We start from the raw sequence: 14,921 nt of genomic DNA on the forward strand, positions 1-14,921 counted from the left end.
GTGCCAATTAACAACTAGGGACAGGACAATCTGTATTTGTAAAAAGCAGACACAGATATCCAAAATGCACAGCAGTTTGGAAGGATTTGTTGAAAAGCCAAACTATCCTATAACCTCCCAAAGACATCACCACATTATTAGCTAGCACAATTATGTCCAAGTTGTAAAGAAACAGTTGAATTGTATGTATTCTAATTATGCTTAGTCAGGAATATTTAGCATTTTAGAAAGATTTATATACAAATGGTTAAGACAAAACAAAGCAACAAATGAACATTTTAGTGGATAAAGAGGTAGCACTGCAAATGATGCTAGAAAAACTGTTCGCATCCTATCACATGTTCCTGAGAACGGCTAAGAGTGCTGAGCACCCAGTCCCAGTTAACGGACTGACTACAACCAAAGAAACAATGGAGGGAATCTACCGAAACCCACAGCTAACATCATTCTCAGCAGCAAAAGACTGAATGCTTTCTGTCCAAGATCAGGAATAGGATGTCTGCTCTCACCATCTTTTTTCTAATTTTTTTTAATGTTTATTTACCTTTGAGAGAGACAGAGCACAAGCAGGGGAGGGGCAGAGAGAGAGGGAGATACAGAATCTGAAGCAGGCTTCAGGCTCTGAGCTGTCAGCACAGAGCCCGATGCAGGGCTTGAACTCACCAACAGTGAGATTGTGACCTGAACCGAAGTCAGACGCTTAACTGACTGAGCCACCCAGGCACGCCTGATTATAAGGCTTTAAGCTTATGAATTTACTTCTCAGCTCCCTTCTGCCTGGACATATCCCATACTTTATTCAGTGTAAACAAAGATAAGTGTACATGTATCATATTATATTTAATATGGTGACATTACTAAGGCACCTAACTCTGGGAAGCCATGTCTTACTTTTTGTCAAAATATTATCACAGGCATTGTAACTCTAGGTACTCTGGTTTAGAAAAACCCAAATTCAACAATGTATCCCATCTCCCTCAATATATAAACTCATTGGACAGATATTTATAGAGCACTTATAATAACTCCTGGGACATAGTAATGATGACAAGGGTTCAGAGCTCAATCTATTGAGAGAGGTACGTAAGTTAACAGAGAAATACAACTTAGTGCAGGAGGTACTGGATAAAGCTCCAGCCAGGGTGTTATGTTCCAAAAACTATCAAAGAAATAAAAAGCATTTTGTGTAAGGGACAACCCTACCCAAGCTTGATACCCAAATGATGGGCCTGTTCTTTTTAACGTGGGCATTAATGCAAAAACCATTATGCATAAACCATACCTCAGGGAAAGATGTGGGTACTCAGAGACCTGAAAGAATTAAAATCCCAGTAAATATGTCAACCAAGTAGTAAAAAAGACCCCCCCCCCCCACCTTTTTTCCCCACTGCCCGCATACTGAATCTATCTTCTGTTTTTGGACAAAAAGAGAAATAGTACTGGAAAGGTTTTTTTTTTGTTTTTTTTTTAAGGTTTATTTATTTTGAGAGAGAGAGAGGGAGTGCAAATGGGGAAGGGGCAGAGAGAGAGAGGAAGAGAGAGAGAATCCCAAGCAGACTTTGCACCACCAGTGCAGAGCCTGATGCAGGGCTTGAACCCACAAACTGCGAGATCATGACCTGAGCTGAAGTAGGACACTTAACCGACTGAGCCACCCGGGTGCCCGTGGAAAGCTTTTGAACTTATTTCTGAAGTAGCTCACTAAACTCAACAATCAAACCCATCAAGTAGCTATAATATATCCATTTTTAACCTTGGGTCCTTGGGCACATTATACCCCTCAAGTCCTCCCTTGAGAGTAACAAGCTTACTTCTTCCAGGAACACAGCATGACGTTGTGGGAAAAGATAGCATTTGGAATCAGAAGACCTCTCTCTGCTTGCATCCTGCTCTGTCACTGGTGTGCATCTATAAAAGAGCCATTTAACCATTCTGAACCTGTCTCCACACTTACAAAATGGAGATCATCTGCCTAATTCATCTCAGAGGTATGAACTGAATACCAAGTAAGATTAGTAGATGTCACATTGTTTTACAAACTACAAAGCAATATATAAGGACAAACATCACATCCGTATGCCAGTGCTCACCAGGTGCCTGTACGAATATACTGAATGTTTGTGAAATAAATTAATATCTTGAATGCTCCTGGAGTACAGATCAATGAGGGCTCTAGTGGGCTACAACTTAGAAGCCTCAATAGTTACATTACTTCAAACAATGTGGAAAGATTTACCTGTTTACATCAAAACCGCTCGGCTAGTAAGGGTTTGAATTGATTTTTAAAGTTGTGGGTTATCAAAATGCCTTTTACCTCTTCTCCCTCCTGCTGCCTTTTAATCGTTTTCCTGCCAGGTGGCAATTCCACCAGATGGTGAACAGAAACAAGGGAGTCAACTATGGATCAGTCAATTTTGCAAGTTTTTATTAGTGTCAATAAAGACCAGTAAAGCAGTGGAAGCTACCGGCCAAAACCTGTCCTCTATCTCCTGGACTTCAATTTCTATTGATATTGAGAGCTACTGGCTTTATTATCTGGCCAAGAGAAGATTATAAATTATGGATGACAAATTAAAACTGCGGGCATACGCTTGGGGAAAGGAAAAAGTAAAAGAATATATTTTTAGCAAAATACTTCCTACTCCCTTCTTTGCTTTTATAGATAAAAAAGATGCTCCAAGATAGTGCTCCACCAAGTTCAAGTCACAGATCCTATTCAGATTGCTAAGCGGGTCTAAGAATGCTTCTGTTTTTGGTTTCATCGAGAACAAATTGCACTAAACATCTCTGACAGCAGTGATGTACAATGAAGATAATACAGGAGGCTGACTGCAAGGCCCTCTGGTGGCCTGAAGGTTTCTCCGTATCTGCGATTGCAAAATGAAACAAAATAAAACAAAACAACCCAGCCATTTTCTATCAAATAGGAGCTTATTTATATATTAAAAAGTCAACAAAGTGGATGGAGCTAGAGTGTGTTATGCTAAGTGAAATAAGTCAAAATAAGACAAATACCCTATGATTTCATGCATACATGGAATTTAAGAAACAAAACAGATGAACACAGGGGAACAAAAAAGAGAGGGAGGCAAATCATAAAACAGACTCTTAAGTATAGAGAACACACTAAGGGTTGCTGAAGGGGAGGTGGGTGGGAGGATGCTAAATGGGTGATGGGTATTCAGAGGGGCACTTGTGGGGAACCTGGGTGGCTCAGTCAGTTAAGTGGCCGACTTGGGCTCAGGTCATGAGCTCACAGTTCATAGGTTCAAACCCTTCATTGGGCTCTGTGCTGACGGCTCAGAGCCTGGAATCTGCTTCAGATTCTGTGTCTCCCTCTCTCTCTGCCCCTCCCCCGCTCACATTCTGCCTCTCTCTCAGAAATAAATAAACATTAAAAAAAAAAAATAGGGGGCATCTGGGTGGCTCAGTCGGTTAAGCGTCTGACTTCAGCTCAGGTCATGATCTCACGGTCTGTGAGTTCGAGCCCCGCGTCGGGCTGTGTGCTGACAGCTGAGAGCCTGGAGCCTGCTTCAGATTCTATGTCTCCCCCTCTCTCTGCCCCTCCCCTGCTCATGCTCTGTCTCTCTCTGTCTCAAAAATAAATAAAAACATTAAAAAAAATTTTTTAAATAAAGAAATTAATTTAAAAAAAAGGAGGGCATTTGTTGGGATGAGCCCTGGGTGTCATATATAAGTAATGAATCACTAAATTCTACTTCTGAAACTAATATTACACTATATGTTAACCAACTAGAATTTAAATAAAAACCAGACACATAAAAGTCAACAAAGATAAATTGTAAAAGTTGTCCTTGATTTCAAAAGCTTTATAATCATAAAGCATTTCTACAGAGACCCCTGCCCAATGTAACCCCATGTTTATGGTGATTCACAAAATGATTAATAGCAAGTCCCTGCACTCTGGAATCTGCCATCTAACAAAGGCACAGGGACTAGGATGCAGACATAGAAGCAAAGGTCGAAGTGGAGAAGTACGGAAAGTGCACGGGCTTTGGAATCTTTGTAGGAGGATTAAATAATATATGTAAAGCACCTAGGATGACAACCAGTGCATAGTAGGTGCTCAGTAAATGGTAGCTATTATTATGCTTTAGTATGAGGTATTTAAATGATCTCAGTCACTGGTTGGATGAAATCATATTTTCAGCTCTAAACTCCTGTAGCACTTTTGATAATACCTCATTTAATTGTATATTTCACAGGACTGTTGTGAGAATTACCAGAAAAAGCATGCAAAGCCCAGCCTGTGGCATACAGCGCCTCTTGCCTGTCACACTCTGAATGGAATTTCTCCTGCAGCTTGCCCAAGTAGAGGTGAGCAGAGAAACAGTGTTTACATAGGTCCAAAGCGACAATGAACATAAAGGAACAGATAGGATGAAGTTTTAGTTTAATAACAGAATGTCACAGTAGACATAACTTTTGACCCAGTAACTGGATTCCTAGAAATTTTCTTAACAAAATGATGGCAAAAGACGCATAGATTAAGGATGTTATCACATTTATAATAGAAAAAATTGGAAACAACCCAGAAGTCCATCAATAAGAGTCTAACTAAATAATGATACATTCACAATAAGAGTCTAACTAATGATACATTCACACAGTACAATTCTATGAAGCAACTAAAATTATGACATTTTGACAGTAAATATATATTTGAGATGAAATTTTACAAAATTTATTTAAAAACTCTATAAATAAATGTGTGTGTATATTAAGTAAATCCCTATATATGTATATATTTAAACAAGTCTGAAAATAGACATACTAAAATATTAGAGGGATTTCTAGATATTGCGAGTATAGGTATATATACATATATAGGAATATAGCTTTATTCTCTTCTATATTTTCTGAAATTTTTATAATGAATGTATTATTTTTATAAGAAGAAACAATATCAGGGCGCCTGGGTGGCACAGTTGGTTAAGTAACCAGTTCTTGACTTTGGCTCCAGTCATGATCTCCTGGTTTGTGAGTTCAAGCCCTGTATCAGGCTCTACACTGATAGTGTGGAGCCTGCTAGGGGTTCTCTCTCTCTCCTCCTCTCTTTACTCCTCCCTTGCTTGTGCTCCCAAAATAAATAAACTTAAAAACAAAAAAAGCTAAAAGAAAATTTTAAACCAAAATAGAAAATACCGTTATCTTCAAGCAGTACAAGCCAGTGAAAGATTACTGGATAGAATATCAAGGAGGTATGAATTCCTGTTTCTGACTCTCTAATCCTTTACTACGTGACCTAAGCCAGATCTGTGTCTCAATTTCCCCATCTATACAGTACAGAAATTCTTTAAATAAATCTCACAATAGAGAATAAAATGTGAACACATTAGAAAAAAATCTGTAAATGTCACACCTAGTTGCAAATTAAAAAAGAAATAAAGGACTTCCTCAATTTTTAAATTCCCCTTCCCTTAAGACTTCACTACATATATATATGTGTTTTTAAATCTTATTTATTTATTTTTTTAGTAATCTCTACCCACAAGGCGGCATTTGAACTCAGGACCCAGAGATCAAGAGTCACATGCTCTTCTGACTGAGCCAGCCAGGCGCCTTTGCTTTAGTAATTTTTAACACACTAACAAATGCATGAGAAAGTACTCAGGGTCTTAGCCTCAACTAGGAAGCTGTTTTCCAAGTAAACATTTCCATATTGATCAAGATAAAGTTAAGCCTAAACTGCTTTGCTGGCCTATCTTCATAGAGGTGAAACTAATGATTCGTGTTATGTCTAATTTTTAAAGTATGGGCAAAATTAGATTTTAAATTCAGAGAGTAGAGGGAATGTATCTTCTTTCTTTAGATCCAAGTATAACTGCAGACAAAACTGTCAGGAAAGATGGGGGTCATGATCACCTCTTTTCCCTTGTTGCAGGCGGTCAGTGACCTGATGATGCTCTAACCTTCCGCCATTCCAACAAGTGTTCAACTCTGAGATCTAGGTTGGGAAGCATCTGGATCTAATTCAACCAATGTACAAATAACAAACCATCATCCCGTTTCTACTTTGTAAATGCTATTTATTTCTTCTGTCAAGAAGGTCCTGGGGCACCTGGGTGGCTCTGTTGGTTAAGCATCCACCTCTTGGTTTCAGCTCAGGTCATGGTCTCAGTTTGTGAGTTCGAGCCCAGCGTCCAGAGCTGGCTTAGGATTCTCTCTCTCCCTGTCTCATGGCCCCTAACCTGCTCATGCAGGCTCTCTCAAAATAAATAAACATTAAAAAAAAAAAAAAAGTCCTTTACCCACTTCTTGGTATGTTCCTAATTCAAATGTTGCCTTCTGGTCACACAGACAAAGACAGAGTTACCCCCAGCTTCTCCATGCTCCCGAAACAACTACTGAACTTAACTCTCATCAGAATTCATCATCGGTAAAATTCCAAGTTGTTTTTTGTCTGTCTCCCATGCCGAACAATGAGGCACATGAAGGCAGACACTGGACATTATTCATCTGGATAATCCCAGCAATTGGTATAGTGCTTGGATATGGAAGGTAATACTTTCTGAATAAATGGATAAAATGTTATTCCTAGAATAGGAATCTGCAATTTAATAAGGTCCTCCTTACATAGGGAATCACTTACTTGGCCAACCATCTGCTCTGCCAGTGGGTTCTATAGAAACTAAAGCAAAACAAGGATGAAGTGGGGCGCCTGGGTGGCTCAGTTGGTTAAGCATCTGACTTCGGCTCAGGCCATGATCTTGCAGTTTGTGAGTTCGAGCCCCGCTTTGGGCTCAGTGCTGACAGCTCAGAGCCTGGAGCCTGCTTCGGATTCTGTGTCTCCCCCTCTCTCTGCCCTCCCATGCTCATGCTCTGTCTCTCAATAATAAATAAACGTTAAAAACAAAAAAGGATGAAGTACATCAAAGAATTTGGGTAAGTGATACCGCAAGGTAGATAATTTTGGTGACTCCAACCAAAGCAAAGAAATAATGAATCTTTAAAAGTGTGAGCTAATTAAGGCAAAGAAATCTGAAAAACTGAAAATCAACAACCAAGAAAACACCAGAGTGCAAGAATCCTGAAAACATGTAAACTCTTTTATTTATTTATTTTTTAAAGTAAACTCTACACCCAAGGTAGGGCTCGAATTCATGACCCTGAGATCAAGAGTTGCATGCTCTACTGACTGAGCCAGCCAGGCACCCCTAAAAACATGTAAACTGTTAATTAACAGGTCAATTTGATTAGAGAAATGTCAACTCTGTCTTTTAAAAAAAAATTTCTTTTAATGTTTTTATTTATTTTTGAGAGAAAGAGAGACAGAGATAGAGCTAGTGGGGGAGGGGCAGAGAGAGGGAGACACAGAATTCAAAGCAAGCTCCAGACTCTGAGCTGTCAACACAGAGACTGATGCAGGGCTCAAACTCATGAACCGTGAGATCATGACCTGAGCCGAAGTCAGATGCTTAACCGACTGAGCCACCCAGGTGCCCTAACCCTGTGTTAAACCAAAAGCACTCCTGCAACAACTGAGTGCCTACCATGAGTAAGACACTGTGCTACTTGAAACACTCATGTGAGACTCATTTCCTGTCCAGGGGCCCCTGGGTGGCTCAGTTGGTTAAACATCTGACTCTTGGTTTCTGCTCAGGTTATGATTTCTTGGTTTGTGAGTTTGAGCCCAGTGTCAGGTTCTGTGCTGAAAGAGTGGGGACTGCTTGGGATTCTCTCTCTCTCTCTCTCTCTCTCTCTCTCTCTGCCCCTTCCCTATGCATGTGTGCTCACTCTATCTCTCCCTCTAAAAAAATAAACATTTTTTTAAAAAGGACTCATTTCCTGTCCTGAAAAGAACTTGTATCTAGAGGAAGGCAGAGATACAGATGGACTACTGCAATTCAAAATACAATGTAGTAGGTGTGATGACAGACATTTTTGTACAAAAGTCTTTGGGGTTGGAGGAGTGAGTGGGAGGGCACAAACTTCCAGAAAGGCTTCTGGGAAGAAGTGATGACGGATCTGGGCAGGAATTCACCAGAAATAGTAGGAAGAGGATTCTCAACACACTGGAAAGCATAAACAAAGACAGTGAGGCAAGAAATAGCCCCAATAGATTCAATGAACCATTCTTGGACACAGAGGCAAGAACTATCCTCAATGGATTCAATGAACCATTCTTGGACACAGAGGCCATAGGCTTCCTTTGAGCCTTGTGGTGTCATATTGGGGTGAAGACAGTTCATTACAGAAACAAATACATCTTCACTTACATGCTCCTCTAAGTTGTAAAAGAGAACCACACACTCATTTAGAAGCCTTACTCTTAAGGACATCTGAGGAATGTGGTGTGGCAGTGTAGAAAGTTCTGGAGTCAGCCTAAATTTTAAATCCCGACCCCCATTCACTAGGTATGTTGACATTGGTAAGTTACTCTTTAGGATTTAACTAACTCATCTGTGAACAGGAATGATCCTCATCTATTTAGAGTTATTACAAGGATATCAAGATGTATGCAAATCAATTGTGCCTGGCATTTTGTAGGCACTGAATGCATGGAGGTTCCATTGCCCATTTTCAAACCAGGGTTTCTTTCCCTTTTCACTTCATCACAGACTGGACCTCATTTACTAGGTTCCACAGTTTACTGCCAAGTCTATGTGCCTGTCACCCATTTTTTAGTGCGCCTTCTCTGAGGGCTCTGCTAGGCATTGGTGCCTTGTTTCCCCCCTCCGCTGACTCCCATTTTCACTTTCTGTCTTTAAATAGTAATTTTTTTTTCTTTCCTTCTCTTGACCAGCCCATGGAAAACTTTTTTTCTTGTCCACTATGTCCCACTGAACCTACTTTTCAGGGGCTACCAGTTTGCCCCCCAAACAGCAGCACTAACCCAAGGCCCTTTCATTCTTATGGTGGTAAAAACCCTGCAAGTCACAGTTATATTTACTGCATATGTAAATATCCTACAAATGAGCCTTTGTATATATTTGGTATTTTGCTGACATTTAACATCGCCAGGTAAGTAATTCAGCTGCTCAGAGGGAGGGCTTTCCTTAGGTGTGTGGCATCTGGCCCCATGAAGTCACTATTCTTTAGCTTTTCTAGAGAGCCAAGATGAGACACTAACTTAGCCAGTGACTTTTTGCTACTGAACCGGTATGTATTTTACTGATTAACTGATACATATTTGGGGGACTTAATCTGAATACTGAATGACACATGAAATTACTGGATTTGGCTTCTCTTTTGGGGAGGTACACTGAAAGACTCCCAGAAAATACATGCTCACAATTCAAACAAATGGAAAGAGGAAATGCTGCCCCAAAGTAAAACCTAGTTGATTTTCTTGGTTCAAACATCACTTATCTGATGAATGTTTTGGTGACAGACGTTAACTAGACTTACTGTGGTGATCATTTTGCAATACATACATATATTGAATCATTATGTTGTATACCCGGAACTAATGTTATGTACATCTCAATATAAAAAACAGCATTTATGAAGCACATATCTATGTCATGTACTGTGCCAAATGTACATACATATATCTCTCCATCTGTCCAAGAGAAAGTATTACTTTGCAGGGCTCTTCTGAGGATTAAGGATTAAAGAAGGTATCTATCTATAGATAGATACATCTATCTCTGTATATCCATCTATAGACAGATACATATTTCAGTCTTGTGAGCTGTTCTGAGATTAAAGAAGATAGGTCTATATCTAAATAAAGATGTGTTACAGCCTTGTGAGGTAATCATTTCCATCAGACAGATGAAGACACAGATTCAGAAAGGTGAGCAAGTGACCTGTCTGTGGCCACCATACTATTAAGTAAGAGATAAAAATCTGAACCCAGGTCTGGCTCAAAACCCAGAGTGCTTACCACTCACTTCACTACAGTGAGCAGTGGTATCTATCAAGCAGCCATACCCCTCAACAGTAATAATCGTATTATGATGAGTCATTCTAACGTTTATCTAGCTCTTCTCATGTGGCAAGCACTGTGCTAAGCAATTTGAATATATGATCTCTTTAATCAGCACAATCACCCTCTGAGGTGGCTTTATCAAGACCTCCATTTCATAGTCAAAGAAACGAAGTTTTATACAAATTCCCTAATTGCTTTGTTCTCACAGCTGGTGAGAAGTGGAGCCAGAGTTGAACCTAGGTCTAATTCCAGAACCCAATCTTTACATCATTATCTTTGACTGCAGGAAAATCAACTCTAGTTTTGGCTCCAACCACGCAAGTCATTTGATAGTTCTGTGTCAATTTCCTTGTTAATTAAATGGGGACACTGTTCCTTGTACCTCACAGAGACATTGGGATTATAAGATGAGAAAGTATTGAAGCTTGAAGAAGACAAACTGCTACATAAATCCAGGAACAGTCACATGGTTCATTCAGATTTTCCCTCTGTCGAGATCATAAAGGGATTTAGCTGGCATCATTAGTTCTCAAAGATCCTCTGAAGTGGGTAGTATTATTACCTCCACTCATCAAAAAGCTGAAGCTCAAGGAGATGATATAATTTGCTAGTTGGTCGGTGGTAGAGCTGGGAATAAAACCCAAGATTCTAACTCCCACTGCTTATGATCTTATGGTCAAGCCTATTTCTGCATTTCAAATTTAATAGTAAAATTAAGATGAGGGTAGAAATATTAGTGTCCACTTCAAAACACAGATTAAATACTTACAGAAATTAAGTTTTCCACTGTGGTGACACTAATATAATCCCAAAGGCTCTTATCCTCACATTCTAGAGAAACTGCATAAAGAATCAAAAATAAAAATTTTCCATTTCTACAGTACAGACTTCAGCTCCTTAGTTTTCTCAAATAGCTTATTGTTAACCAAAGGTTACAAAACTGGGTGAGTCCGCAAGCTTCCACAGGGAGCATAAAACCTCAATATTAAATTGTTCACTCATAAAATCAGAAAAAAGAAGCATCAGATAGATTTTCACATCATAAAATCTCATTTAACTACATAATTTGACTTGGAAAGTATTCTAACATACCAACCTGAGCTCAAAATTCAAATTCCAAAGCAACTTGCATAATTAAGACAACAAAAGTACACCTGGCACCTTTATGATCATTCTTCTCCTGTATAAAAATAAGTCTTGTGCTTCCCACCCAAGCCCTGCCAGACACATAGGAACCTTAAAGTAAAATAAAAAGTAGTAATGCAGGGGGAGGGGGCGCCTGGGTGGCTCAGTCAGTTAAGCATCCGACTCTTGATTTTGGCTCAGGTCGTGATCTCATGGGCAGTGAAATGGAGCCCTGCTTTGGGCTCTGTGCTGGGATGCTGGGCACGGAGTCCGCTTAAGACTCTCCCTCTCCTTCTGCCCCTCACCTGCTCCTGCACACGCATGCATGCTCTCTCAAAAAGAAGGAAAAAAGAAAAAAGAAAAGTAGTAAAGGGGCCAATTCTGTCTTCAATTCTTTGGCTTAAATAGGGGTTGAGTGTTCAGTCTAGTTCCCAGATTATTAGCCCCTCCTAATTCTTGCTTTCTAGAATACACAACCATCTTTCAGTTATTAGGAGTTCGATCATCACATGTTTTGAAATTACCACAGGAACCAGAGAGGCAATAAGAGAAAGAAATTTCCACTTTCAAAACTGAACTAAAATACTAGAGCCCACAGATATGTCATTATTCCTCTTGGACTCTGGCTGAATCAGACCCATGCATGAAAAACGTGGTGTTTGGTTATAGGGACAAAAACTAAGTCAAAGGAGCCCAAAGAGCTGTTCACCTAATGACCAGAGTTTCCTCCTTGGGTGGCTTGAGAGGTCTAAATCCACTCCTAGCTGCATAATTCAAGTCTTACCGCCTTAACACGGGCTAGGAGGTGAAAGGAAAGGATGTGATGTGTGGGACACTCAGTTTTGCCAGGGGTGGTTTCAATGCATTAGTCCAACTTTCCTTTAAGAAAAATCTTTGTCTTGGTTTCTATCCTTGAAACCAGTCATAGCTTCTGTTAAGTCAGGGGCTCTAAGGTCTCTCAAACTTTAATGTATGAACCACCCAGGGATCTTGTTAAACCGTAGACTATGATTCAGAAGGTCTGGGTCCACGTGCCCAACAAGCTCCCGAGTGATGTCAGTGATGCTGCTCGATGCAGGAACTCCAAGTGGGAGGGCTTTAAGGGATGTTCCCAAATAGAAATCACCTCAATCAGACATTTATTCTCAAAATATACAGCCTTCACCAGGATTTTGTAAAGGAAGAGAATACTCCAGAGCCTAAACAAGGCGTCTGCTCTCTCTCTCTTTTCTATGATTTTTACCATCTGGTTGTAAACCCAATGTGATACTTGAATAAGGGGCAACTTTTTAAAATGTCTTTTGTGCTGACAGTTTATTGGGGCTTGACTTGATGGGGCTTGTATGGAAAAACAAAACTTCAAGCCTTTTGTAATGAAAAGCCTGATTCAAAATAAATATTTTTTAATTATGTCAAGTACTAATGAATAAGTGATGTTTACAAATACTTCATAAGAGAATCATTTGGGATGAATTGTTTTCATTTCTCCCACAAAATAAACAGCTCATGTACTAAAGACGACACCTTTCCTTAAGGAGGAGGAATAAAGCTCAACAAAAATAAAGTCATGCCTGTGGCACAATCATAGTATGTTTAGTGAGGAAAATACCAAGATTAAGACATACAAAAGCCTAAGAGGAGAATTACATGGTATTGAATACATTCCTAGAACCTGGGGGTTCAGGGAAAAAGAACAGCTGGTAAATTTAAGAAAGATTTTAACTGGAAAAGATAACACACGAGAGCAACAGTCCATTCCCCTTAAGAAAAACAACAAACACCCACAATCTTTCATTTTTACGTTTTCAATAATGTTTTCTTTTCATATGACCATCAGACCAACCTCCCCAAGAAAATTCAGCCAACCATCATAAAAATGAAGTGGTCGACAGGTCCAGCTGGCTCTATTCCATGTTTACCCTTAGATGCTTTTCCAGCCTATGAGGGTAAAATTCATGGAGCAGGCAGCCAAGAGTAAAAAGAGAATCACGTCCCTTCGCACGGAAGGAAGCCCGCATCTTGAGTAGCCTTCTGCACTTTGCGGGGCGAGGTGTCTCAGCGCTTGCGTACGTTCTTCAGCCCCATAACTGTGAAGGTAGCGGCCGTCAGTTTCTCGTAAACAAGGAACATGAGAGCAGCGGTGAGGACTGTCTGCAGCAGTTTGGCTTCAAGGCCTTTGTAGAGTCCCATTATTCCAAACCGCCTGAGAAGAAAGAGGTGTGAAAAAAATAGTTAAGGTTTTCTTCACAAAAGTCAACTCTTGCATCAAAGGGGCACGCCACCGCTTAGCCCCGGGGGGATCCATTCCAAGACCCTCAGTGGACGCCTGAAACCGTGGGTAGTACTGAACCCTCTATTTTTTTCCTATACATACACACCTATCATAAAGTTTAACTTGTGAATTAGGCACAGTAAGAGATTAACAACAAAAACTAATAATAAAATAGAACAACAACATACTGAAATAACAGTTAGGGGAATGTGGTCTCTCTCTCTCTCATAACATCTATGTTCTGAGGGGAAGTGAGGCGGATGACACAGGCATTGGGACTGGGCGCTAGGTCCTATCGACTTTCTGATGATAAGTCAGAAGGAAGATCGTCTGTTTCCATACCATGGCTGACTGTGGACACCTGAAACCATGGGAAGGGAAACTGTAGATAAGGGGGGGGAGGGGGGGTGTGGATATTGTATTTGCATTTCCCAAATTTTATATAAGTGGAATCATACACTATGAATTTTTTGTCTGATTTCTTTCACTCAGCACAATTATTTTGAGATCCATATTGTTGCATGTATACAACATTAGAGAGTCCTTCTTTTTTATGAGCAGTATTTCACTATGTAGATATATAATAACTTGTGTATCTATTCACTCGATGATGGGACATCTGCGTTCTTTTCAGTTTTTGATTCTTACAAATGAAACTATTAATATCTGTATATAAGTTTTTGTGCAGACATATTTCACTTCTTTTGGGTATATAAATTGACTGGAATGGCTAGGTCCTATGGTAGTTCTATGTTTAACTTTTGAAGAAAATGGCAAACTGCTTTCCAAAGTGGTCATCGTACCATTTCATTTTCCCACCAGCAGCACAAGGAAAGTTCTCGATGCTCCACATTCTTGCCAACACTTGGTATGGTGATTATTTATAGTTTTTACTTTATACCAATTCTTTATCTTTGATTTTTTTCATCCCGAGCATATTCTGGATTTTTTTAGACAATTTTTCCCCCCCAAGAGACAGAGTGTGAGCATGGGAGGAACAGACAGAGAGGGAGACACAGAATCCGAAGCAGGCTCCAGGCTCTGAGCTGTCAGCACAGAGCCTGATTGTGGGGCTTGAACCCATGAACTGCAAGATCATGACCTGAGTCCAAGCCAGATGCTTAACTGACTGACCACCCACGTGTCCCAAGCTTATTCTGTTTTTACAATAAATTTATTTTCGAAATATCTTACATCTAGGAACAGAAAGTTATGGCAGCTTTTGCTTCAAAGGAGGCCCCTGACTTATCTGACATCCCTAAGGGTCAGCTTCTTTAAATGAAATGAATTCAGGGAAATGATGAAGGCACCTGCCTCACAGGGCTACTGTTAGGATTAAGTGAGATTACCCACGTGACGCACGGAGCTCAGGGTCTGCTGCAAAGCAAACACTCAAAATGTTAGCTACTCTTATCATCATCACTGTCGTCATCATTACGATAATTACTCTTACTCTTCCTACTACCCCCTCCCTCTCTCACTATGACTACTGCTCTATAATATCTGTTTATTTGTATCTACAAGAGAAGTCACAGGATATACCACCGATGACAGCACTACTAGGGCAGAACAGTCTCTACATTAGATTATAGGAGGCTTCCCTCTCTACAGGAGTCCTGTATATTT

At 40.0% G+C, this 14,921-nt stretch overlaps 1 protein-coding gene across 2 annotated transcripts in view; it reads right to left on the reverse strand.

Moving 5' to 3' along the window:
- Nucleotides 1–12,404: 12,404 nt before the first annotated feature.
- The window catches only part of SLC25A17 (solute carrier family 25 member 17), a 46,011-nt gene continuing 43,494 nt past the window's right edge, over nt 12,405–14,921 (reverse strand). For both annotated transcript variants that reach the window (XM_060656268.3, XM_060656267.3), the window contains one exon: nt 12,405–13,226. In XM_060656268.3, the coding sequence (XP_060512251.1) occupies nt 13,079–13,226 (148 nt within the window). In that variant the 3' untranslated portion in view covers nt 12,405–13,078. The remainder of the gene's footprint in view (nt 13,227–14,921) is intronic.

This window comes from Panthera onca, chromosome B4, assembly GCF_046562875.1.
Source record: "Panthera onca isolate mPanOnc1 chromosome B4, mPanOnc1 haplotype 2, whole genome shotgun sequence".
Classification (NCBI taxonomy): Eukaryota; Metazoa; Chordata; class Mammalia; order Carnivora; family Felidae; genus Panthera; species Panthera onca.